The 27,008-nt window shown below is 36.9% G+C and overlaps 2 protein-coding genes across 2 annotated transcripts; one reads left to right on the forward strand and one right to left on the reverse strand.

The window, feature by feature from the left end:
- Nucleotides 1-2,883: 2,883 nt before the first annotated feature.
- On the forward strand, nucleotides 2,884-5,732 carry LOC149011916 (vinorine hydroxylase-like). The gene is made up of 2 exons (XM_089163689.1): nucleotides 2,884-4,049; nucleotides 5,088-5,732. The coding sequence occupies exons 1-2, from the start codon at nucleotides 3,087-3,089 to the stop codon at nucleotides 5,715-5,717; spliced, it is 1,593 nt and encodes a 530-aa protein (XP_089019815.1). The 5' UTR covers nucleotides 2,884-3,086; the 3' UTR covers nucleotides 5,718-5,732.
- A 4,321-nt stretch (nucleotides 5,733-10,053) lies between these two features.
- Nucleotides 10,054-12,743, reverse strand: LOC149011917 (strychnine-10-hydroxylase-like). Its single transcript, XM_089163690.1, has 2 exons — nucleotides 11,744-12,743; nucleotides 10,054-10,973 (listed from the first exon to the last, which is right to left on the reverse strand). Exons 1-2 carry the CDS (start codon nucleotides 12,695-12,697, stop codon nucleotides 10,350-10,352), a joined length of 1,578 nt encoding a protein of 525 aa, XP_089019816.1. The 5' UTR covers nucleotides 12,698-12,743; the 3' UTR covers nucleotides 10,054-10,349.
- Nucleotides 12,744-27,008: the final 14,265 nt, after the last annotated feature.

The following is a 27,008-nucleotide window of genomic DNA, read 5'->3' on the forward strand; positions in this document are numbered from 1 at the left end:
TCTAATGGAATCCAACCCCATAAGGACAGTCTTAACACAGACATGAAGCTCCATGCGCGTTCACTTCTTCTTTGGTCACTCTTTCAAGAAGATATGTCGGCCGCGAATCCTTCATTTGGAAGAAGTCCTCATAACCTGCAGTATAATCTAATAGAAAAAGACATATAAAAAGGAATGAGTCCATAGAATTCAGTGAGGTCAACCCAACATCATATCATACATTCATTCACAAGATTCCACACCACACGTATAACATGAATATCGATAATCTAATTAATAACAATGATATGATATATGAATGATTATGATATTATGCTTCTAACTCTATCATGAAGTCTCTATGGCAGATATGCATTAAGTCATACACCAGTCTTCTTTGAGCGGTCTCAGTCACTCTTCCCTCACGGCACTCAAGCACGTCTATTGGGTTCTCCGCGGTTGTTGGGTAAAGTCCTACCAAACGAAGGTTGGGAATTAGACCACTCTCCAAGTAGGGGGCAAGATTATTGAACTGTCCTATGCTGAAGACGTTCTTTCCTAAAGATACCTCGATCCTCAAACAAAACCAAGGATAGACTAAGCTTTTGTCTTATGTGACCTCCCATTTAGGGGTGTAAATGGATAACCGAAATCCACTTCCGAATTCGCATCCGCATCCATTTAGAAGTTTCCAAATTCATCCGATTACTAATAGGATGTGGATACGGTATACTCCTTTACTACCGATTATTCTCTGTCCAATAAAATTATCCAATTAAGTTACTTATTTAGGTTTATTATTATTATTATTATTATAAATTATTGCCTGTGATATGTGACTATTTTTCTAGATTTGCTACTAAAATAGCTACCAAAATTGCTAAATTCTTATATTTCAAACCTAGCTTTTACAAATAGAATGGTAAAGATGTAAACAGGTAGTCAAAAACTTGTATTAAACCTGTGTTCATACCCATTTAGAAGAATCTACTTAAGAAAATAACTATCCGATTATCATCCGAATCCGACTGAATCCGTCCGAAAATCGATAGGATATTATCCGAATCCGTTCGAATATAATAAGATGCAAATATGTATTACCGCTATCCGATCTGAATCCGGTCTGTTTATACCCCTACCCATTGCTGATGCATTAAATAATGCAACATTTATTGTTCAAGAGAGACGCATTTAATTTTCCATACGTTTATTAAATGCACCATATGCATTAGGATATCCACCTGGAGGCTATTTCCCATCGACTTGTCAGGCCTTCAAGGAAAGACATGTCACATCCCCTGCCAGTCCTGTGCCAAGTACAAGAGCATATTTGACGTGGCAACCTCACTAAAAGAGGAAGATTAGCCCTCATCCATCCAACAGTCCATAATCGTCTAGTAAGGATCTAAATACCCCCAACCACCAAGGGATCTGGTAATGCTCATTTATTCCCTAAACCTACCTAGCATCTACTCTACTCGGCTAATTACTCCTCACTGGGAGGACTAGTGTTTCTCTTTGCTTAACTTGACCTTGAAAGGCGGCTAACCAACCACTGATTCCCTCACTTGTTTTCTTGGTATAGATCATTAAACCAACCATTGGAGACTGTATCAATTCATAGTTCAACCGAAGGTGGAGGATTCTAGAACTACAATAGATAAATAAAATAAAATAAACTAGAAACCAACAACAACAAAAGGATCATCCTTTCATCAACATGTCAATGAATTCTTACCAAAAGAAAAAAAGACAGACATGTCAGTGAATTAATGTGTGGATGCAACAAAAGGTGACCAAAAATATTCAGCATATGACAAATCTGAAAAATCTTGATGTTGCTATTGGATTCGATTCAAATCCAATTCTTGAGACCAAAATACCCTTCTTTTATTTCATTATTTCTGTAGATGTCAACCAGCTAGCTAGTAGGGTAGCTGTGAAATGTTTTCATGGAACTCGATCATGGTATTCTCACTTTCCATGGGTTATATCTAAGAGTGGAGCCAGTGGGTATAAGTGAATATATATAGCTAAAAAATCAATGTTACATGATGGTTGTTGTGTAGCTTTTGCAACGAGGAGTTTCATGACACCATCAATAGCTTTTCCTTTTGCTTATCACGCTTTATCAAGGCCTTTAACTTGCAGCAGCTCTTAATGAAGATGGAGATCAATGTTGTTTTTTCCGATATTGATGAATGGTGTACACTCGGTTACCTTATCCATGGAGACCGTGACCACTGAAGATGGTCCCTATTTTAACGTCTGTTTCATCAATGTTATTAACTTTTTGTAGTCATGTAGGGTTTACTAACTACCTTCCAGATTGGTTCCAATCAAAGGTTTTGAGAACCTAACTGTAACTATGACGTAGCTTCTCTAATGTAGTTCCTTTCTTTTTTCCATTAAAAAAAAAAAGGGGGAGTTTTTTCTTATGTATTTAACAAATGGCTTATTTATCTCTTTCGTGTTAACTAATAAAAAAACATTCAGCTCTAATGGAATTGAAGAGATTCTTACCTAAATTTTTAAGCCTTAGAGGGGAGAAGAGGAGTTATTGGAAAAATATTGGTAAAAGAACAAGAGGATCTGTTGCCATCTTATCCTTGCATATCAATTAGTCTGTGAATTAATGCGTGGGTGCAACAAAAAATGTGACCGAAAATATCTAGCATATGCCATGGTGAACGATAGAAACATTCAGCACACGACAAATCTGAAAATTACAGACGTTGGATTCACTTCAAGTCCAATTCATGAGTGTTATCTATCAAGAGTGGAGCCAGAGGGCGACGGCAGTGGACACAACTTGGTTTCTCTTGGAAAATTTCGTCCACAAAACTATAAGGAGTTTGGGAGAGTGTCAATCCATAGGGTTGCACCAGTGTCCTTTACCTCTCATAACAAGACAATATATTAGAAGAGGATTAAGAAAAAGAAAAAGAAAGATAATCCAACTTCTTTTTCTATTCGCTAATTTTGATTTCAATGTCTGTCTAGGAGTTGAGCTCTAGTTCACCTATTATATTTATCTCTGTTCTTGAGATTCTTCACATATTGTCACAAGAGACGAGAGGATGAGGCTTCTGTAGCAAAAGAAAGTTATGGATATGTTGTTCCAACTCCAAGCTATCCAAGCTATGGTTGGTCTATTAGCTTTAGCTCTCTTCTACTGTCTATGGATCGCAAAAGGTAGCTTTCTTAACAAGAGTAAGGCCACAGAGGCTCCAGAACCACCTGGTGCATGGCCTATACTAGGCCATCTCCTTCAGTTTACAGCCCCTCAGCCACTCTTTCGAACACTTTCAGCCATGGCTGACAAACATGGACCAGCCTTTACCCTCCGATTTGGTGTTCATCGAACACTAGTCATCAACAACTGGGAGTTGGCAAAGGAGTGCTTCACCATTAATGATAAAGCTCTTGCAAGCCGTCCAAGAAGTGCTTCAAGCGACCACTTGAGCTATAATTATGCTATGTTTGGTTTGGCACCTTATGGACCTTACTGGCGTGAAGTACGCAAGTTGGTTGTTCGCGAGCTGCTCTCAAACCGCCGGCTTGAGTCACTCAAGCATGTTCCATATGCAGAGATCAGCACTTGTATCAAAGACCTGTATGAGCATTGTGCGAGAAACAATGGGAGCCAGATTAAGTTTGAAATGAGTCGGCTTTTTCGAGATCTAAGCATGAATATTGTTCTCAAAATGATTGCTGGAAAGCGATATTTCAGTGTTGTTCATGATGCGAACGACGAAGAGGTATTGAAGATCCAAAGTACCATAGCTGATTTCTTTAAATGCATAGGCATCTCGTGTGCTTCAGATGTGCTCCCAAGCTTCCTATCATGGTTAGATTGGGATGGGAAACAAAGGGCAATGAAGAAGACTGCTGAGGACATGGATTTGCTTGCTGAGAGTTGGCTACAAGAGCATCTGCAAAAGAGGCTATCTGGGAAAGCTAAGGGTGATGATCAGCAAGACTTCATTGATGCCATGCTTTCTGTTCTTGAAGAAGATGCTCAGTTACACGGCCATAGTCGTGACTCGGTAGTGAAGGCCACTGCACTGGTATTTAGTGTTTCTCTCTCTTTTCTCCAAGAAGTTTCGAAGTAATTTGTTTTAGTTGTTTTTGGTCACTATCCTATTTTTCTTCTTTCTTGCTATTGCGACCTAATCAGACTCCAAAGAGCTGGAGCCCAACGAAGTGCTTGGGAGCAACACTGCTCCCAGCAGCGCACAGTACATATTCAATTTGAGATCCAGATAAAATCTAGGCCATTGAATGAACACTCTACTCAACGTTCCAGATTTGTTTTGAACTCCAAAATACATCTAGGCCTTTGACTGCTGGGAGCAGTGCTGCTCCCAAGCAAAATCTGCCTTATCTTTGGTGGCTTATCCTGAAGGGCTGTTCGAATCACGATATAAACCCATACCTAGATCTAGGTCGAGCCCCGGGTTTAGTGAATTCCATACTCGACACGAGCATTTCGTTTCGAATATTTTTTTGGGACCATGCTAGCCGACGGTAATATTTGGCGTAAAACTTAAAAATAAATTAAATATAGACGTAGACCGAAAAGAAGAACAATAGTTTTGTAAGGGATAGAAGAAACAGACATCATAGATCAAACTTATAATTATAATTTGATTTTATGAAAATCTATAAGCTAGTGTGATTGGCATAGTTAGCTATCACCAAGGAAATGAGGGACTCAAGAAACATCTATGCATCCGATGAAAAAATTGTGTCAAGAACACAGTTTAATTAAAACATTTTTAATATTGAATCAGAATTGATTTGCATTCATGACTTGAATCATAATTATGCACCTAATGATGAAGAATATAATAAGACAGTACATTATTGTAACATTAATAGAACAAATAAAAGGGCAAACCTGGTTTCAATTCAATAAATGCATTTAAAAATAATAATCTTTATTAATAATATATTCCAAAGGGTAAATGAAAATTCAACATGATTTTTTTTTTTGGTAAGAAATTCAACATGATTGAGTATTAATAGAAAGAAAGTGCATGTGGTAATTCAATAAGATTCATTTTGTTCAACCTCCTAATATTTAATTGGAATCTGTTTTGCAGAGTTTGTTCTTAGCTGCAACGGATACCACTTCAGTTTCCCTTTCATGGCTTGTTTCATTGCTCTTAAACAACAAGAGAGTCCTAACAAAAGCTCAAGAAGAATTGGATTATCAAGTTGGAAAGAATAGGAATGTGGAAGAGAAAGACATTGAAAAGCTTGTGTATCTCCAAGCAATAATCAAAGAGACATTTCGTCTGTATCCAGCAGGACCACTCTTAGTCCCTCATGCAGCCATAGATGATTGCTTTGTAAGTGGCTTTAAAGTCCCAAAAGGAACTCGTGTGTTGGTGAATGCCTGGAAGATACACCGAGACCCACATGTATGGGTCAACCCTTCGGAATTCCAGCCAGAGAGGTTTCTAACAACTCATGCTGATATAGATGTACGTGGAAAAAGCTTTGAGTTGATTCCTTTTGGGTCAGGCAGAAGATCATGCCCCGGTATCACTTTCGCCTTACAGACTATAAACTTGACGACTGCTCGCTTGCTTCATGGTTTCAATATGCAAACACCTTCTAATTTACCTGTGGATATGACTGAGGGCATTAGTTTAACTTTGCCCAGGGAACACCCGTTGGAAGTCCTCCTAAGCCCTCGACTTCCTTCCCATCTCTATGGATATACATAAGTAAGATGGATCAAGTTTCTCTCCACTAATAATGAAACTAAATATCCACATTTAAGTGCATCTAAGTAATCTTTGGGACTAGTATTGGATGAAGGTTACTTTGAACTTCATACAATAAGTGATGAGAATTTGGTGATAATATGGTATTCCAATTATATGATCATGTCATCTATCTTAGTCCTTCTAATTATCATTTACAAGTAGTAGAAGACTATTTGATTTTTGAATTCATGTACAATTTTTCAAATAGTCTATACCAACTACCTAGTGGTAATATGATGATTCAAACAATATTTAATTTAAAACTATAAAACGGGTCATAAAACGATTTATAACGGGTTGCAGTTTGGGTTTGAGTTGGTGCGGCTCTCTGACCTTCAGCCCAAACACAGCTCATTAAGGTCCCCTTACCATACCATTAAAGCCCTACCTTACCATACAACTACCACAATATCAAAGCCCCTTCGGTCTGGACCGTTTGGGCTAAACGGGTGATATGGTTCGGTTTTAATGGTTCAAGCTGCAAATTGACACCCTTACTTTTGGGCTTGAAAAGTTTCTACTAGTTTTCTGTCAAATCTACCAATTATATGCTACTCAAATCCTCCTCTTCTCAAGGGTTATCCAACAACTTCTATTGTTGGCCACTTTTAGAGGAGTTTATGGAAGATTAACACTCTTCCCAAAACCAAGAGCTTCATCTGGAGGGCTGCTTATTATGGTTTGGCCACTAACAAAAATCTCTTTGTTAGGAATAGTGCTTTAACTCTGATCTGCTTCATTTGCTACCATAGAGAAGGAACACTTGCACACACCCTGTTTCACTGCCCACATCTGACTGCATGCTGGAGGGCTTCCATGTTGAGAATCAACACCATGGAGTTTCAACGGGAAACAGTTCAGGATTGGTGGGACTTTATAGTCACTAAATTTCAAAGTTCTGGTCAAATGGAACGAATTCACTCCATATGGAGTTCACTTCTATTGGTGATTTGGCTTGCTAGGAACCAATTTATATTTATAGGCACCTACCCATATCCTTTTACTTATGTGTTGTCTTCGAATAAGATATTGTGTGATGTCGACTTATTTGATGCTCTTATTGTGCAAGCTCACCCACCTAATCATCCACAAGAATCAACCTTTTTGGGTTCTAATGATCATGGCTTCAGAATCTTTTGTGATGCAACATGCATGGGATCGAGCAACTAAAGAGGGAGAAAAGAGTTGTATCGTGTGGGATCCAAGAGGCGATTATGTGGTTGCTAGTTCGGTGGCATCAGCTTTAGGGTTTGATGCAATTAGAGACTCTCTTTGTTTAGCTTTATCTTATAATATCCCTAGGGTGACTATCCTCTCAGATTGTCTGGTTGCAATCTTTGCTCTCACTGGGCTCACTCTATCTCTTGATTGGATCAGCAGCAGCATCCTTCAGTAAATTATTAGGTTACGATCATATTTTGAGATAACTCACTTTTGTTATGTAAATAGGTCGCCAAAGTATTATATTGCTAAAGGTGCTAGGCAATTTTGTTTCTCTCACGTGTGGTGGGAATCTCTACCCTTTGTCTTAGAATAATTTTGATACTTCCGACCTCAAATTGGAGAACCTAATATAATTTTGCTTTTGAACAAAATGGAAGGAAAAAAAAACATCATTGTCATGAGTATTCAATAATGTTCTAGAGCAGCCTACCATCAAGGAGTTTCAGGTTTTTCATTTTGAACAAAAGGACTCTTTTATGGTTATATTATTGTGATCTTTTTATGTTTCTCAGAATGGCTTAATTTATCTCTCTGTTTTTAACAACAAATGGTTTAAGATGATTATCAAAAAAGAAGAAATAAATAAATAAATAAATAAATTCAGCTTTACTTGAATTGAAGAGATTCGTTTGTAAATTTTCAATTCTTGAGAGGGGAATGGGTTACAATATGTTGGAACATATAATGATAAAAGAACAAAATGATATATCGCCATCTAATCCTTTCATCTAGGTCACTGTCGTTTAGAAGAAGAAGAAAAAACGTGTTCAATGAATTAGTCCGTGAATACAACAAAAGGTGACCAAAGATACGGATTCAGCATACGACAAATCTGAAAAGTCTAGAAGTTGCTGTCGTATTCGATTCAAATCCAACTCTTTATTTCATTATTTCTTTAGCTGTCAACCAGCTAGCAGGATAGCAGTGAAATGTTGTCGTAGACCTCATGGTATTCTCACTTCTTATGGGTTATATCAAGAGTGGAGCTGCTGGGTATGAGTGGAGGACATAGCCGGGTTTGTCTTGGAAAATTTCGTCCACACAACCATAAGGTGATTGGAATGGTGTCAATCAGTAGGTTGCTCCAGCGTTTTCACCTCGTATATATAACAGGGCAAGATTAGAAGAGGATTAAGAACAACTTAGATACTAAATCCAACTTCCTTCTCTTCACTAATTCTGCTTTCAATCTCTGTCTAGTTCAGTTATGGATATGCTATCATTCTAACTCCAAACCATCGTTGGTCTATTAACTGTAGCTCAATCCTTCTATCATCTATGGATGTTAAGGATAATAATGGTCTTTTGCAATCTGAGGGCAGAATAGAAAAATCACAGGCAACCCTAGTCAAACCTAAGGTTGTCCTAGCCACCACTACTCCATGAGTGCAAGGTTTCAAGAACTCCACTCAAACTCATGAACTACCTCTATGTGTACAGGACTTCAAGAACCAGACTCAAACTCAGATACTCAAGAGATGCCAGCAAATTACATCTTATCCACAATTGGATCAGACTCAAAGTTGCACTCAAACACACAAGAGACACAATTCATATCAAACACAAATAGATAACTTGAGTAATTTAAACTCTAGAGTTAGAGTCCAAGATTAATGTTGAGTAGGACTCTTGTAACTATAAATATGTAATCTATACTACAATCAATCTTAAGGAAGCAAATCACATTCCCGTAGACATAGGTTGTAGAGATCAACCGAACCATATAAAACTGAGTCTCTTTCTCTCTCCATCACCAAAAACGTATCTCTCTAATCTTAACTCATGGCCTTTAACAATGGATAGCAAAAGGTAGCTTTCTTAACAAGAGTAGGGCCACAGAGGCTCCAAAACCACCTGATGCATGGCCTATACCAAGCCACCTACTTCAGTTGAAAGCCCCTCAGCCTCTCTTTCCAACACTTGAATCCATGGCCGACAAGCATGGACCAGCCTTCACCGTCCGATTTGGTGTTCGTCGAACACTTGTAATCAGCAATTGGGAGTTGGCCGAGGAGTGCTTCACCATCAACGATAAAGCTCTTGAAAGCCATCCAAGAAGTGCTTAAGGCAAGCACTTCAGCTATCATTATGCAATGCTCGGTTTTGCACCATATGGAGGTTACTGGCGTCAACTACGCAAATTGGTTGCTATAGAGTTACTCTAGAACCGCCGGCTTGTCTCACTCAAGCACGTTTGATATGCAGAGATCAACATGTGTATTAAAGATCGACCTATATGAGCTTTGTGCTAGAAACAGTGGAAACCAAATTAAGTTCAAAATGAATTGGCTTTTTCGAGATCTAACCATGAATATTATTCTCAAGATGATTGCTAGAGAACGATATTTTAGTCTTGTTCATTATGAAACCGATGGAGGTATAGAAGATCCAAAGTATTATAACTGATTTCTTTAACATGTAGGTGCCTCGTGTTGAGTATGGCTCATGCTTCACATTGTGTTGCCGACCAACACAAGGTCCGAGGAGACCGCCCGGGGAGTGTGGGGGCAGCACCCCCATAAGCTGTAGAGGGTCCATGTTTCTGTGGGGATATATTTTCAAAAAAATATATATATACCCCTAAATTGTTGTAATCACTATAACAGTTAAAATATTAAATTACCCCCAATTAAAATAGTTATTAAAAACCAAAACTAAAACCTAAATTATCTTTAGTTATTAAAAGCCCAACATATATATATATAATTATCAAACAATTTACTGTTAGAGTGATTACAACAATTTAGGGTTTAAAATAAATAAATATTTTTAGCCAAGGGTAGTATGGTGTTTTAGAAAAATATTTTAACCGTAAAAGTTAAATTTAACTAAGAAAGTTAATAGATGGGAGGTGTTTGATATATTTGTTAGGTAAGAGGGGAAGTAAGTGATATTATCCAACTAAGAGGGGGTGTAAGTGCTATTTGTCAAGCTAAGAGGGGAGGTAAGTGATATTTAAAATATTTGTTGGAACACAAAAAGATTACTTGAAGTTAAGTGATAGACTTACCAAAAAAAAAATTAAGTGATAGAAAAACAAAAAATTATTTCAAATCTCCTAGGTGGTAACATAAAAATTCTCTAGAATGTGGAACAAATAACTTTCTTTCCATCGCATAAAGTGAGTAGCCTCCTTGTTGGAACGCTAGCTCCGCAATGGCTTCTCTAACTCGCTTTGGAGTAAGTGCTCTATGTACTATTAAACCCACTTTGGATATGAACTCGGTATTTTATAATCATCATTGACATCTCATTGGATTTCTTTCTTTATTTTAAGGGATCCATACACATACAATAATTTTCTACATCACTTTTCAAGTTTATTTACTAGAAAAGCATGTCATCCGGACCTGCAGCAAAGCTTTTCTACTCATAGCAGTGGGAAGAGAGTCGAGGACTAAGGAGGATCTCCAATGGCATTTTCTTTGGTGTGGTTATGCCATTCCCTTCAGTCATGTCTACTGGTTCATCAAAGGGTGTTCGCAATTCAAACCCATGAAGCAGACGAGCAAGCAACATATGAATGGTCTGAAGGGCAAAGGAGATTCCTGGACATGATCTCCTACCAGACCCAAAAGGAATCAACTCAAAATGATTACCTCGCACATCCACATCTACATGGTTTGTTAGAAATCTCTCAGGCTGGAACTCCAAAGGATTTGACCATATGTTGGGATCTCTATGTATTTTCCAAGCGTTCACTAGGACTCGTGTCCCTTTTGAGATCCTAAAACCACCAACGTTACAATCTTCTATGACTTCATGGGGTACCAATAATGGAGCCACAGGGTGTAACCGGAGTGCTTCCTTGACTATTGCTTGGAGATATGGAAGGTTATCAATGTCTTTCTCATCCACATTTCTTTTCTTACCTACTTGATTATCTAATTCCTCTTGTGCTACTTTTAGCACCCTTGGATTGTTTAGTAGCAAAGAAAGAACCCATGACAAGGCTGCTGCAGTGGTGTCAGTTCCTGCTAAGATCAAACCCTCCAAAAAAAAAAAAATAATAATAATAATAAATAAATAAATCTGAAAGTAAGAATAGAAAAAGTTCCCAATGACAAAAGATTGAGATGCGTTTCAGTGACATGGCTTCGTCGTGAGCATTCACTTAATGCGCAGCACCAAAGCAAAACACTGACCTTCATTACAATAATCTCACTTTTGATGTTGGGCTAAGAGATATTATTCCCTCTAGAATAAATTTCATGAGAGAGAGGTAGAGAGATATTGGGGTTCCATACAAGAACAATAATCTCAGTTTTGATGTGAACAACCCATTGTGGAGAGTTACTTGGGTATTTTGCTATTCTCTTAGGGCCTGTTTGGTTACATGAATCCAGAGATTTCAAATCTTCGGATTTATGAATGCGAGATTTATACGCGTTTGGTTGTGAAAATTTCTAGATTCATGAAATCTAGAAAGTCATCTTTTTACACTAAAAATGTGAATCTATAGATTTATAGGTATGGGGTGAAATCCAGAGATTTCATTTCTACTATAAAAACGCTAAACATTTACACGTTCACAAAAATCACAGATGAATCCACAGATTTCATTCCACATATTCAGTTAACCAAACAGTTAATTTTATAAATTGTGACTCCATAGATTTGAAATCTATAGATTTGAATTCTCCAGATATTTGAAATCTCTAGACTCATATAACCAAACAGGCCCTATAGAATTAGTTCTATCCAATTACCTAACAAAAATGAGAAAATAGAGAAAATAGAGAAGAACACTAAATACGTACTAGTGCAGTTGCCTTCACTACTGAATCACGACCATGGGCGTGTAATTCAACATCTTCTTCAAGAATTGAAAGCATGACGTCAATGAAGTCTTGTTGATCATCACCATGGGCTTTCCCAGATAGTCTCTTTTGCAGATGCTCTTGTAGCCAACTCTCACCGACCACATCCATGTCCTTAGCAGTCTTCTTCATCTCCCTTTGTTGGCCATCCCAATCCAACCATGATAGGAAGCTTGGAAGCACATCTGATGTAACCGAGACGCCCATAAGCCTAAAGAAATTAACTATGGTGCTTTGAATCCTCTTGACCTCTTCGTTGTCCCTGGAATGGACACCACCGAAATATCGTTTACCAACGACCACCATGAGAATAATATTCAAATTTAGATCTTGAAACAATTGATTCATTTCTAACTTAATCTGGTTTCCGTTGTTTCTCATGCAAAGCTCATACAGGTCTTTAATACAGGTGCTAATCTCTGCATATCGGACATGCTTGAGTGACTCAAGCCGACGATTCGAGAGTAGCTCGTGAACTACCCACTTCCGCACTTCACGCCAGTAAGGTCCGTAAGGTTGAAAACTGAATAATGCATAGTTGAAGCTCAAGTGGTTGCTTGAGGCACTTCTTGGACGGCCTGCAAGAGCCCTGTCGTTTATGGTGAAGCACTCTTTGGCCAACTCCCAACTGCTGATGATGAGTGTCCGATGAACACCAAATCGAACGATGAAAGCTGGTCCGTGCTTGTCGGCCATGGCTGCAAGTGTTCGATGAAGGGACTGAGAAGTTGTTAGCTGAAGGAGATGGCCTATTATAGGCCATGCTCCAGATGGCTCTGGAGCTTCTATGGCCTTGCTTCTGTTAGCAGAGCTACCTTTTCTGGCCCATAGATAGTAGAAGAGAGGCAGACCTAGTAGAACACCAATGGCTTGGAGTTGGAGAAGCAGCTCCATCAGTAACCTGCTACTTCAGGCTGCGAAGATGAAAGGGATGAAAGAATTATTCTATGTCAACCCTCCCTACTAGTCTTCATATGTTCCGTAGGGTAGGTAAAGAAACTTTATTTTCGATTAGATTAAAATCGTTCCTATTTGAATTTGTGGAAGAGATCTAGAGCCTATCTTTTTTTTTTACGTACTTCCAGCCCCACTGCTGCTAACGACAAGTGATTGATTGAAGCAAAATTCCAAAGAAAATGCAAAATCATTTCAGAACAATGTTAAAAGGAACCCTAGGGCCCAAAACAATTACCTTCAGATACATGAGGCCACCGACAGATCATGTGACCATTACTACATCTGACTTACAGATCAGTGTTTATCCAAAAAATATATATATATATATATATATATATATATATATATATATATATATATATATATATGTTACAGATCAATCAATATAATAATGATGTGTGAGAAAAATCTTTTCAAACAATTTTTTTTTCAATTCGACAACTCATAAACTGATCTATCACCATTAGAGACACAGAAGCTATCAGAAAAGACTCCGATCAGTTTCTTCCTGACCAAGGATTTACAAATGGTCGGTGGAGAGATAAACAAGAATACCAGATACCAAACCGCGATGATTCAAGAAATTAGTGACCGGGTTATTTGTAGTGGAGATTCTCTCCATCAATCTTGGTCCTTCACCTATTCTCTCACACTCACATTAATGTTGACTCACACTGCCACACCTAACACAGGCAGACCTATGAGCATAGATCTCATTACCTAATGTCAGTATGGAAGGTTGGGTGGAGGGGCAGTTGGGTGGAGAGAATCTGGACTCGGGTGTTTGTCCCTTCCAATGTGTGAAATCAGGACGTGTCCATATCCTCTCCACCCAGCCTACTCGTCAAACCAACCTCCACCACCCACATGAGGCAATGGGACCCACATCATTCACAGGCTCTGCCAATGTTAGACAAGGCAATTTGGGGCTCACACTCATGTGAGTGGGGGAGAATGCTCTGATGGGCAAGTTGGATGGAGAGGATCTCTACTATTATGTCTGATTATTACAAATCAATCAATATAATAATAATGTTGTCTGAGAAAAAACTTCTCAAACATCCCACATTATTGGATTATTGTCACATCTCCAATCTCAAAGCAAGATTCTCTTATTTTAGTAAATTAACTAAATTAATCATTGTTTTAGTTAATTCACTAAAAAAGAAAATAGAGCTTACTTTGAGATTGGACACGTGTCAAAAGTCCAACCATATGGGTTGAAAAAACTTCTCTCTATGTGGGTAAAGGTTCCGGATTCTCTATTGTAATTTCGCTAGCCCCAAGTTTTAGGCGATCTTAGAGCCTGTTTGATTACATGATTCCAAGGATTTGAAATGAAATGGGATTTCAAATCCATGGATTTCAACTCTATGGATTCATGATTCAAAAAAATTAATTGTTTTGTTTCTTGAATCTGGTGAAATGAAATTTGTGAATTTATCCTAAAAATTGTTTGGTTACTTAAATTTGTAGAAAGAAACCTGTGGATTTATCCTGAAAAACTGTTTGGTTATCTTGAATCTATGGATTTGAAACTCATGGATTCATCCTGAAAAACTATCTGGTTATCTAAATCCATGAATTCCAAAACATTGACTTTAATTTGTTAATTTAGTATATTTTACATATAAAAATAAAAAAACATGAAAATAAAAAATATGTAAATTGAATTTTTCACTTTTAAATTTGTCTCCGTCTAAGATATTCCATCATCAACTACTATAAATTTCGTCTTCATAATGCTTAGGTAGTGCCTGTACATCATAAGTTCTACACTATCAATTTCACTTTGTTATTTTTATCATGGACATTGGGATTCAGCACAATGTGATGTTCCCAAGTTTATATGCAATGTTTCATTATTCCTTTTAGGGCACCCCTAGAATTAATCGTACTCTTCTCTTGCTTCTGGAAAACTAATTGAAGATTCAAAGAGTTTTATTATCATACCTGAAAAACAAATTATACAAGTGCTCAAGAGAGACCATAACAGAGGAATGACACTTAAACCTTAAAACAATAAATTTGGGAACCGATCATTTGCCCTTTTTAAATTAATTGCTAGATATTACATGAATGAGAACTGTACCATGGGAGATTTTGATTATGATTATTTCCTTAGACATCAAAATCTTTACTTTAGTTATTTTTTGAAGCATGTAGCTAAAAATCAATTTTCTTGTCGAAAACTAAAGTATGAAGCAAAGAAGTAAAATTTTGTATGGCAAACTGTTGTGCATATCCTTCACTCAAAATTACTTTCAACATAACAAATAAGATAAAGAAAATATCATTTATGTCAATTAATTCTCTTCTATGGGTCCTTCGTTGCCATTGAATCAGCATTTGAGTGAGTCGTGAAAAAGCCCAAGCTTCACATAACAAGGTCAATCCAATCTAGAATCTAAGTAGATGATAGCAATATGCTCTCTAGCAGAATGAGCATGTCCGGTTGAGACCCAACATTCTTGTTGAAATCACAATTGAATCACTTGTTTCTTGAATTTTCTTTACATTTGGACTTCAATGAACTTCAGGTGCTTTTATTTGATAAGAAAATGACTATGATTGGGATCAAGAAAACATTAGCAAAGAAAAAATGAGGTAACTATTGTTGAATTTTTTACATTGATATTTATTTTAATACATTCTGATGCATCAAGTTACTCTAATATGCTATACAAACTCCTTTTTTGGTATATCCTTTTAAGAATCAGTATGTTGAAACCCTCAAATGTAGTCCATTTGGTGCTAAAACTCTAGGAAATTTTTTTGAGTGTTTCCACCAACTTCCATCTGCAACAAGAACTTAGAAAGTGAGGATGAATCAGGAGTCAATCAAATAAGCAAACCTATACCTGGTGACAAAGTAGGGAAGGAATGTGGATATCTCTGTAATACCCAATTCTTTCCCAGGGCACATAACCTGAGTCCACCTCCAAATTTCAAGAAGTCATTGTGGGACTCCAAGCTTTTATTATCCTGAAGAAGCAACTCTGGGTAGAATAACTATACAAAGTTACAAACTCTACTTCGATAGAAACTTGTCGATCAAGGGTCTTCAATGGCCCTAAATTTTTGAGTGGCTCATCAATAGAAGACATCTAAAATCAAATGTTTTTCATGCTTTTTGTCCACAACCAACTCCAATATAACTAGAATAGAAGTTTTAAGGCAGGCTCCACAACCAAAAACCAGAGTCATGCAACCAAACATCCCTGACCCACTTGAAGGACCAATACTTGATATTTTATGACTCAAATGAAAACCTATCACAACCATACCTATGTTTAAGAATTAGAACCAGTCAACCATGGCAAATTGCACAAACCTGGTTAGCAAGACAGATGTAGATTAAAAAAAATCACAAAAGCAAACTGGTCTCCACAAGCAGATAATTCCAACTTCATGACCAAAATCCATGTTACAATGACAGCATGGAAGCTAGGGTGAATGATGCATTGTGCTTGCAACCGTGACATTTTATATGGAATTAAAAGATGCAACTGAGAAGTTTCACCATTATCAGGCAAAAACATTGCTTACAGTATAATATAATGGCGAAAGTATTCTAATGGTGGACACAAGTTTCACTAACTAAATGATGTTAAATTATTAAGGGCCTATTTGGTTACATGAATCTAGGGGTGCAAGTTTGGCCATGGCGGCCCTGACCCGCCCTAAGCCCGCCCTGAGCCCGAATAGGGCTTGGGCTAAAGATTTTGGCCCTAAGGGTGAGTTAGGGCCAAAATATTCTGGCCCTAAACTAGGGCCAAGGGAGGGCCTGGGATTACTTTCTGGCCCGCCCAGTCCATCCCGGCCCGTTCCTGATTTTTGGCCCTGACCCAGGCCCTGATTTTGGCCCTAATTTTGGCCCTAATCTTGGCCCTGATCCTGGCCCTGATCTTGGCCCTGATCCTGACCCTGATCCTGGCCCTGATTTGAGTCTAAAGACTCTGGACCCTCCACCCACATGGAGAGGAATTAATTGTAATACATATGGATAGATACTTGACACGTGTCAAATTTTAGAAACATGATCATGTTTTGTAGAAAATTTAATAAAAATAAATTATAATCTCATTACTAATGTAATAAGCATTTATTTGATTTTGGCCCTGATCCTGACCCTAATTTTGGCTCTAATCTTAATACAATTTGACGATGATCATGTCCTATAGTACTAGATTTTTACCCTGATCTTCATACTAACATTGATATGAGTCTTGATTTTGACATTTAGTCACTTTGATCATATTAGACTATAAATTCACTTTTTATATTATTTTTAAGGTAATTTTATTTTTCTAACAAAGTCATTTTTAGTTCAATAAAATATTGATTTTGTTTTTTAACTAAGGCGAGATAATATATTATAAATAATAAAAACTATTACATAAAGAATTAATATCTAACAAATCTATACCCCAACTTCTCATCATGAATATCTAACAAATCTACTGTGATGTTTCAAAAAATTTTATTAAAAACATATAGTTATGTTTGTAACTAAAATATCATTTTCTTTAACTATGAAAAAAATACATTTTTTTTTGTTGAATACTAAATTATCATCGATTTACTTGTTAACAAGGTTTTGAATATGAATTTTTTTATTGAACAGTTGTGAATGAAAACATACCTACTTACGGCTTAAGTTCTTGACTTTGAAGATAAATTTTCAATTATCAGATTCCTTTTGAATTCTGAATCTCTGATGTTTCTAAGTTTACAAAAAGAGTTTGTGTGGCATTCTCTATAATTGACTTGACTTTCAAATATGCCTAAATTTAATTACAATTCTTCTCTCTACTTATTCTATTTCATGAATAATTTTAACTCTTTGCTGCTGGAGAAAAACCAAAGAAAAAAACAGAATAAGAGAGAGAGAGAGAGAGAGAGAGAGAGAGAGAGAGAGAGAGAGAGAGAGAGAGAGAGAGAGAGAACTTGGGGAAAGACATTGGAAATTTGGAATGAAGTTTGACCATTGTCTTAGAAGTTAGAAATTAATTGAGAATTGAGATAAATATTTTTCTTTTTCCCTTCGAGCTTACATATAATAACCTTAATTTTCATCGAATAGAAAATTAAAAAACCCTAGAAATTTGGATTTATCTATTTCTCTAAAATCTAAATGGGTACAAATAGTTAAATATATATATTGAATATAAGTTTTGGATTATTTGTTGATATCTATACTATTTTATTTTCCATAACTGAGTTTGGAATTTAAGAATTTAATTACTTTAATATGTATTTTAGTTACTACCTGTCTTACATTTGATATTTACGACCAAAGATATGGGCAATTAAAGCTAGGGACAGGGCCAATTAGAGCCAGGGACAGGGCCAATCAGGGCTAATCAGGGCCAACCCGGCCCAATTAGGGCCAATTAGGGCAAGAATGGGCTTGGTTTGGCCCTGTAGGGCTTAGGGCCAGGGACAATAATCATTGGCCCTGAATTAGGGCCAGGGCGAGAATGGGCTCAAATTATACCATATAGGGCTGGGCTTGGGATTGCAAAAGCCCGGCCCAAGCAGAGCTTCTACATGAATCCAGAGATTTCAAATCTTTGGATTCATAAATCTGTGATTTATACCCATTTGGTTGTGAAAATCTCTGGATTCATGAAATCTATAGATTCATCTTTTTACACTAAAAATGTGAATCTGTAGATTTATGGGTATGAGGTGAAATCAAAGATTTCATTGCTACGATAAAAGCGCTAAACATTTGCATATTCACAAAATCACGTCGGCCAAATAGTTTTTTCGGATGAATCCACAGATTTCATTCCACAACCAAACAATTAATTTTATGAATTATGACTCCATAGATTTGAAATCTCTAGATATTTGAAATCTCCAAACTCATGTAACCAAACAGGCCCTAACATAATCTCATGTCCTAACACTGAGACACTATATCTCATTAACAATTGCTTGTTAATGCTTCAGTTAGGTGTTTAAATACAAACACTAAAACCCATATTCACTCCATCAGCAAATTCAGGTCCTGTGTATTTAATGCTTTAATAACAGCTTAACAAGCAACAATACACAATCTCAAAGTCCACTCAACATTACGGAATACAAAAGTTAGTAAGCATTGTACAATGAAACAAGATGGAAACTATAAACGTTCAAATTAAGTCCAAGGGTAACAAAAGTGAATCGAAGTAACACAAAAGATTTCCAATTAAATTAGACTCAAAACAAGATAAGTACATGGAACAAAAATTATAAGGAGATCAACATATAATGCTTCAAATTCAAAACGAACAAATCTAAGTATCGACCAACAATTGCCCAATTGAAACCCAGAAGAAATCAAAAAAGAGAAATCCTATATCATGCATTGAGAATGAGGAAATGTGGAGAAGAGGTAGAACACATGCAAGAGAATAAGTAGCGATACATACCAAAATCTTTGTTGGTTGCTCTGCAAAATAAAAGATCACCTCTAATGCTCCAATGGCGAATCTGGAAGAGAATTTCTTTTATCAGATAAAGTAGCCCAGAAACTTAGGTCTGACATAAGGATTCCTGAGAAAGAGAGAAATTTATAAATTTATAAGCAAATCGAAAAAGAAAAAATAAAGAAGATGAGAATGATAAGATAAGAAATTAAATACCTGAACTAAGAAGGGATAAAGTGCATTTGAAACTTTGATTCTGCCTTTCTTTCACTGCTGCAAATGATTATGTGACACTATTGGTTAACAGCTGATGAGGAATCTGTAATCAGCAAAGAATCAGTACAGAGTCAATAACCATAATCGAAGAAGATGAAGAAGTTGAAGAAGAAGATGATGAAGAAGAAGAAGATGATGAGGAAGAAGAAGATGAATAAGAGAAGAAACTACCTTTCAGTTCCCTCTGGAACTAAGACGAGTTTTGAAAGCCTAGAGTTTGAAGTTCAAAGATGAAGAGGAAGCCTCCCTTTCGAAGTTCAAAGTCAGTCAAGAGTGTAAAATAAGAATGTGCAAATTCATGAGTGAGCATCTACAGGTTTCATCCTTTTATACTTAGGGTGATTCCACCCAACCCCCATGAATCTAGAGATTCTCATTTTTAGGCAAAAAAGTGAAATCCCAAGATTCATAAATCTAGGGATCTCAAGTAACTAAACAAGTGTAAATACTTATATTCATGAATCCAGCAATTTCAAATCTCTAGATTCAAGTAACCAAACAGGCCTTTAGAAAAAATAGAAGTCCAAGTGGGAGGATTGTTGTTGGAACTTCTTATTTTTATTTTTCTTCTTTTTCATTTTGTGGTGGCATTACAAGGGTTAGGGAGTACTAATATCCTTGTTTAATTATTAAGAACGTTAAGGAAAGAGAATAAGTAATTTAAGGAAAACAGAGCACTAATGATGACATGATTCTATTTAGTGAGAGGAGGTAAAATTGAATATACCAAAGAACTAAAACAAGGAAAACACAGGGAATTTCCCTTTCTTTTCTTTTTTGACCAAATTACACAGCACCCACTATATTTGGGGCAAAACTCTTGATGACATACTATTGTCTCATAAATTACATAGCACCCACATGTAAATTATAAGTTAACCAGAGTTAACTTTTCTATTAAAATTGATTATGAAATTAATTACCGTTACCTTTTATTTAGATCATATATAATAAAATGTATTTTAAATTACCTAAATACCCTGGGCAGGGAGTTACTCAAATATTGTGAAATTTCCCAAAACCCTAACCTGAAAATCCATATTGTAGGTCCGAAAACTTGGAGTGCAGGTAGAAGGCTACTGTGGACCATCCAAATTGAGACCATTGGATTGGTTTCCAAACCAATGGAAATAGATGGAGATGATGCTAAGTTGGGAGTTTTGACAGAATTTGGAAGAAGATCTTACTCGGATGTTGACGGACTTGATAGATGGATTAAGAATACAATGATGACACGTGTAGAAGGTCTCGAAAAATTAGGTAAAGCTCTTCTATAGCATAGAAAAGGATAGGGCATTCAAGGCCTTAAATTCAATACTGGAACAAAAGTATCAAGGGTGGGTTGCTTGCCCTAGTAGCCTCAGGCAACCCACCCAATTTCAAGGGGGAAAAGGGCATTTTGGGGGAAATGATTTTTGAAGCCCTATTTTATAATTTTTTTGTTCTAAAAAGTGTCAGTGTTTTAAAGCAGTGAGAGAACGTCAAAGCACCTCAAGAGAACCCTCCCCAAGGTGAAGGAAGGTGTGGAAAGCATCCATCAAGGTTTGCGAATGTTGTTTCACTTTCTAAAAGGTTAGAATTCATCTTCTTCATTCTAGTTATCTTCTTTTGATTGATTCCTCCTACTGCTAAAACCTAAATAAAGGTTTCTACTCTTTGTAATAACCTAATTCTTCTATCCTCTTTACTGTAAAGTGAATCCCCATTCACTCTGGCTCATCCGTGAATCTTGCGATTGGATTTCGGAGAAGACCTAATATAAGATTGGTTAAGTTTTCGTTCTTTTTGCTTTGTTTGATCTCTAAACTCTGTTAGATCAAGTTCTAGTATGATTTCAAAATCTTCTAAATAATTTCAAATTAGTTTAGAACCCAAACGGGAAGTTTTTTTGTCAATTTGAGCCAAATCTATCTATACACAGAAGGCTGGTTGATTGCCCTGGTAGCCCCAGGTGACCCACCTAAGCTTTGGCAGATTCTAAAGAAAGGAGGAGGTCAATCAAAAAAAGAAATGTTAATTAATCAAATGTCTAACTGATCTTTTAATACAGCTTAAGTGGGCCCCTGCATCAACCTTTTCAAAATAAAGGGTTGCTGCCTCAAGCAAGGTTGACATGGCTTAGTTCAACTAGAGTGGAGTAGGAGATTCCGGTTCTGGTGCCCTATTGTTGAGTAAGGGGGTGGGTAATGCTCGCAACCGAGATGATTGCCCTGATTGCCCCAGGCAACCCCACTGACCAACCCACCCACTGCCAAGTTGGTCATTTATTTCTCTTTTCAACACCATACCTCTAGGGTTGTTTCTAACTTTAAACCAACATGTTAATAGGAATTTTTGGGAAGCGTGAACATACTCTTACACCTAATTTATAAGGTTACAAATCGATAGCAAGGTGAGGACGTTCACTTGCACATAACCATTGTTACATTCTTGATTGTTATGAAACTTGCTTATATGATTACATGCTGCTATTTTAGGGTTTATGAATGATTATTATGACTCTGAAATTTCGAAATTTCAGTATACATGTGATTATTAATGTTTATGAAATATGGATCAACATGTGACTGCATGGACTTAGATTGACTTGTTTAATTGAGAATGTGATCCATCTTGTAATGTGAATGTAAGTTGTGATTGTGAATTAGGGAATACCATTTGCATGTTTCTATCTTGGGACATCAATGGAGGTGGTATGGGACACAATCCTATGATGCCCCTTGACGTTTTTCACAATTACTGGATGTCATAAGTAGGAAGTCTAGTTGAGTTTGGTTAGAAACCCCATCATATCATCACCCTATCGGCGGGGTATTGATGCCAATGACCCATGACAACGGCATTTGGTTGGTGGGCACCCAATAATGCGAGAAGCTTGAGGGGACACAACAGGCCATTCATTGATAGGATTGCATAAAATAGGCTTGGGCTCGTTGACTCCCAAGAAGGCGAGAAGCATGAGGGGGCACGAGAGCTTCCCGCCTATATTATATGTGGATGATCAATAGGGTTAAGGGAAGGCGTAGTTCAATAACGAAACGTTGACTCTAGATAGGAAAGGATACTAAACCAATAAGGCAAGAAGCATGAGGGGAGGTATCTGGACTTAGTATGATGTGACAAAGTAGATGACTAGCATTGGGTTAGGCTTATCTCTGACACACATTAGTACTCATGCCAATGGTGTGGCGAGAGAGTGGTGACCTAAACCCTAGCCATGGTGATAGTCCAAGAAGGATGCCTTGACCCCTTGCCTGGGATCTCAAGACCGATAACCAACCCATGAGAGATTAGACTGACGATACTTAGATAGAGGAGGCTGGTGTTCTATCTTAATGCGTGTCTACCATTAAAGACTAGCATCTGTTAGAGTATAGTTGCATACTTGCATTTTGCCTCATGTCCTATTGAATCACGTGCTGCATTGATTTGGATTGTGATATTGGTTATTTGTTTGTGAACTACTCGCTGAGTTCTTTTGAGCTCAACCTTTGGGGAAATTTGTTACTTTAGACACTGTTGCAGATACAGATGTTACCGAAATCCAAGAATACGAGACATTGGCGATCGATCCGTACGGTGTACGAAATTTTGGAGACTGACATTCACGGTGAAAAATGTTCATGTCTCGACTGCGCTTACCAAAATTAGCTCGACTTATGAGTTGATCTATATCGTTCTCGATACGGAGATTTTGAATTTAAAAACTATATTTTACTTAAGAATACATGCCTAATGTAACCCTTAGGATAATTTTGACTTTCCTTTATTCATTTTCAATTGTATACTTTAGATTTGATATCACTTCTGCACTCTAATTTTGTTTTGAGATCCTTAACATTTGATTTATTTCTTTAATAAGATTAATACATTGATTTATTCTTGCTAATGATTGGACTTTTGTGTGGAATGGTTGCTATTGTCTAAGACCTTATCTGTGGGGCTATGGATCCCCGGGTACTTGGGTAAATAGGTACCGGCTGGGGTAGACCTGTAAATGGATAGCCAAAATCCGCCTCCGAATTCGCATTCGTATTTGTTTAAGGGTGTCCGTATTCGAAATTTTTCTAACCGAAAAAAATCTGTATCCGTCCATTAAGCAACCGAATTCAAATTCGGATAATTGCTTATCGGATCGGATAATATCCGGATAAAAAACTATCCTGATAGAGTTTATTCAACATTTTTTTCTCTTAAAATGGATGATAATCAGATTCGGAAACCGGTATTCGGATTCGGAAACCAGTAATCGGATAATCAAAAATAAAAAATTATCCAGTTAGAGTAAAGAATTAAACATTTTTCAGAAAAAAGGGCTGATAATCGAATTCGGAAACCGGAAATTGTAAATCAAAAATATAAAAATAAAAAAATGACAATTACCAATCAATAATCGAATAGTTTATCAGATCGGATTATTATCGGATATCCGATAAAGTTCCGGAATCGAATTCGGATACCATCTCTAAATTTTTTCTAGATTCGGATTCGGATACTGGTGTATCCAAGCCGAATCCGATCCGTTTACAGGTCTAACTGGGGGGATGTGACAAATACCCTTAGGTGGGTGAAGATATTATCCCTCCACCCATCTTCTTAATATCCTTCGCCAGACACTTTCAGACCCCCTCTCCTTGTTAGAGACAACCGCCTCCACCGCCCTCTTTTCCCCTATTGGAGTTCACCCACCGGAATTCCCCTTGCAAAAGCTATAAAAGTTGCACCAAATCGAAGTTGAAAGTTGAAAATTTTGTTTTCATTTCAGTGGTCCTGAAATTTGAAACTCCAGTTGAAGAGAAGTCTTGTTCAAATGCTTGTGGAGCTGCTTTGATGTGGAAGCTCACTACAGGAATAACGAAATTACTCCTAGTATCTAAAAAAGTGGAGATTTCTTTTAAATGCTTGCAGTTTGTAGTTTCAAATCAAAGCATACGAACTTAATTTCGTGGAATGTTAGATGTTCGTGTTCAATACCTAAGCGGTGAAGTGCATTGGAGATCAGGAAAAGCAGAGTATGAGAGAGGTCGAGAGAAATCTACCGGGTCAGCCGGAGATGCTTTAGTACGGATCTGGAATTCATAGACATTTTATAGGATTTTTCAGTTGGCCATTTTTTCATTCCTAGATTTCAGGTTGATCGGAAGTGGAATCCAAAGCCACTATGATCCATTTACTTCTTTTTTCCTTTTTCTTTTTCTTTTTTCGGTAGAGATAATGTGGTTGCTTGTATTTCAATTTCGGTCATTTGTAATGGAAAATCAGAGAGAAAATCAAAGGAAGAAAACCCTAAATGGATGATCAATCCTTGCAAAGATAATAGAACCAATAAGACGGAGCATTCCAGGCAGAGCCCATTCACCATTTTTCTAATATAAATTAGAAGGGTAATATGAGGCCATCTAAAAGGGTAATATGAAACCTAGGCCTCATCGACAATACAAGAAGAACTTCGATCACACCCACGAAATATAAAAGGTGTTTTTCTGAACCAGATCTGCAAAACTTTCTTTACTAAGAGAAAGAAAGAAAAAATGAGGCCTTCCATTTTGATTAGGGAATTCCGAACCCTAAATGTGACAAACACTTGAAGAATATAAGGGAGGTTATTTTAGTAATTTTGCTTAAGGGAGAGCATTTTCATAATTTAACTTGAGGTTTTTAACTCAATTTACACTGAAGGTATTAGTGTCATTTGCTTAATGAAATGGGGTATTATCATTATTTCTTACCCAAAGATTTTAGGTAATCTGAAATTCAAATTTTAAATGTTTTAAATACAAAAAAGGGCATTTGGGTAATTTTATAATCAAGTTTAACAGCAAAATTAATTGTGGGTAACTAGTAATATACAAAGTTAAATGTTTTAAATACAAAAAAGGGAATTTGGCTTGCTAGGAACAAATTTATGTTTAAATGCACCTACCCATATCCTTTTACTTATGTGTTGTTTTTGAATAAGATATGGTGTGATGTCGACTTATTTGATGCTCTTATTGTGCAAGTTCACCCACCTAATCAACCTCTTTGGGTTCTAATGATCATGGCTTCAGAATCTTTTGTGATGCAACATGCATGGGATCCAGCAACTAAAGAGGGAGAAAAGAGTTGTATCGTGTGGGATCCAAGAGGCGATTATGTGGTTGCTAGTTCGGTGGCATGCTGTGGTGTATCAGCACCAGCTTTAGGGTTTGATGCAATTAGAGACTCTCTTTGTTTAGCTTTATCTTATAATATCCCTAGGGTGACTATCCTCTCAGATTGTCTGGTTGCAATCTTTGCTCTCATTGGGCTCACTCTATCTCTTGATTGGATCAGCAGCAGCATCCTTCACTAAATTATTAGGTTACGATCATATTTTAAGATAACTCACTTTTGTTATGTAAGTAGGTCGCCAATGTATTATATTGCTAAAGGAGATAACTCACTTTTGTTATGTAAGTAGGTCGCCAATGTATTATATTGCTAAAGGTGCTACGCAATTTTGTTTCTCTCATGTGTGGTGGCAATCTCTACCTCTTGTCTTACTAATTTGAATAATTTTGATACCTCCGACCTCAAATTGGAGAACCTAATATAATTTTGCTTTTGAACAAAATGGAAAAAAATAACAGCATTGTCATGGGTATTCATAATGTTCTAGAGGGATCAGCCTACCATCAAGGAGTTTCAGGTTTTTCATTTTGACCAAAAGGACTCTTTTATGGTTATATTATTATGATCTTTTTATGTTTCTCTGAATGGCTTAATTTATCTCTCTTTGTTAACAACAAATGGTTTAAGATGATTATCAAAAAAGAAAAAATAAATAAATAAAATAAATTCAGCTCTAATTGAATTGAAGAGATTCTTCTGTAAATTTTGAATCCTTGGGAGGGAAAGGGTTAGAATATATTGGAACATTAATAATGATAAAAGAACAGGATATATCGCCATCTAATCCTTTCATCCAGGTCAATGTCTCGTTTAGAAGAAGAAGAAAAAACGTGTTCAATGAATTAGTCCGTGAATACAACAAAAGGTGACCAAAGATACGGATTCAGCATACGACAAATCTGAAAAGTCTAGATGTTGCTGTCGTATTCGATTCAAATCCAACTCTTTATTTCATTATTTCTTTAGCTGTCAACCAGCTAGCAGGATAGCAGTGAAATGTTGTCGTAGACCTCATGGTATTCTCACTTCTTATGGGTTATATCAAGAGTGGAGCTGCTGGGTATGAGTGGAGGACATAGCTGGGTTTGTCTTGGAAAATTTCGTCTACACAACCGTAAGGAGATTGGAAGGGTATCAATCAGTAGGGTTGCTTTAGCGTTTTCACCTCGTATACATAACGGGGGCAAGATTAGAAGAGGATTAAGAACGTTAACGCAGAGCTGTTCTAGTGGTTGAAACTAATACCTCTTAGTAAAGAGGTCGTGGGTTCAACTCTTCGCTGAGACATATTAATATCTCATCCCTGGCATAATAAAACCCCTTTGTACAACAACAACAAGCCTTGTCCCAACTAAATGGGGTCGGCTACATTTATTCTTGCCTTCCAATCAGATATG

The sequence above is a fragment of the Hakea prostrata genome, chromosome 7 (genome assembly GCF_041222555.1).
Source record: "Hakea prostrata isolate BN-2017 chromosome 7, UWA_Hpros_2, whole genome shotgun sequence".
Lineage (NCBI taxonomy): Eukaryota > Viridiplantae > Streptophyta > Magnoliopsida > Proteales > Proteaceae > Hakea > Hakea prostrata.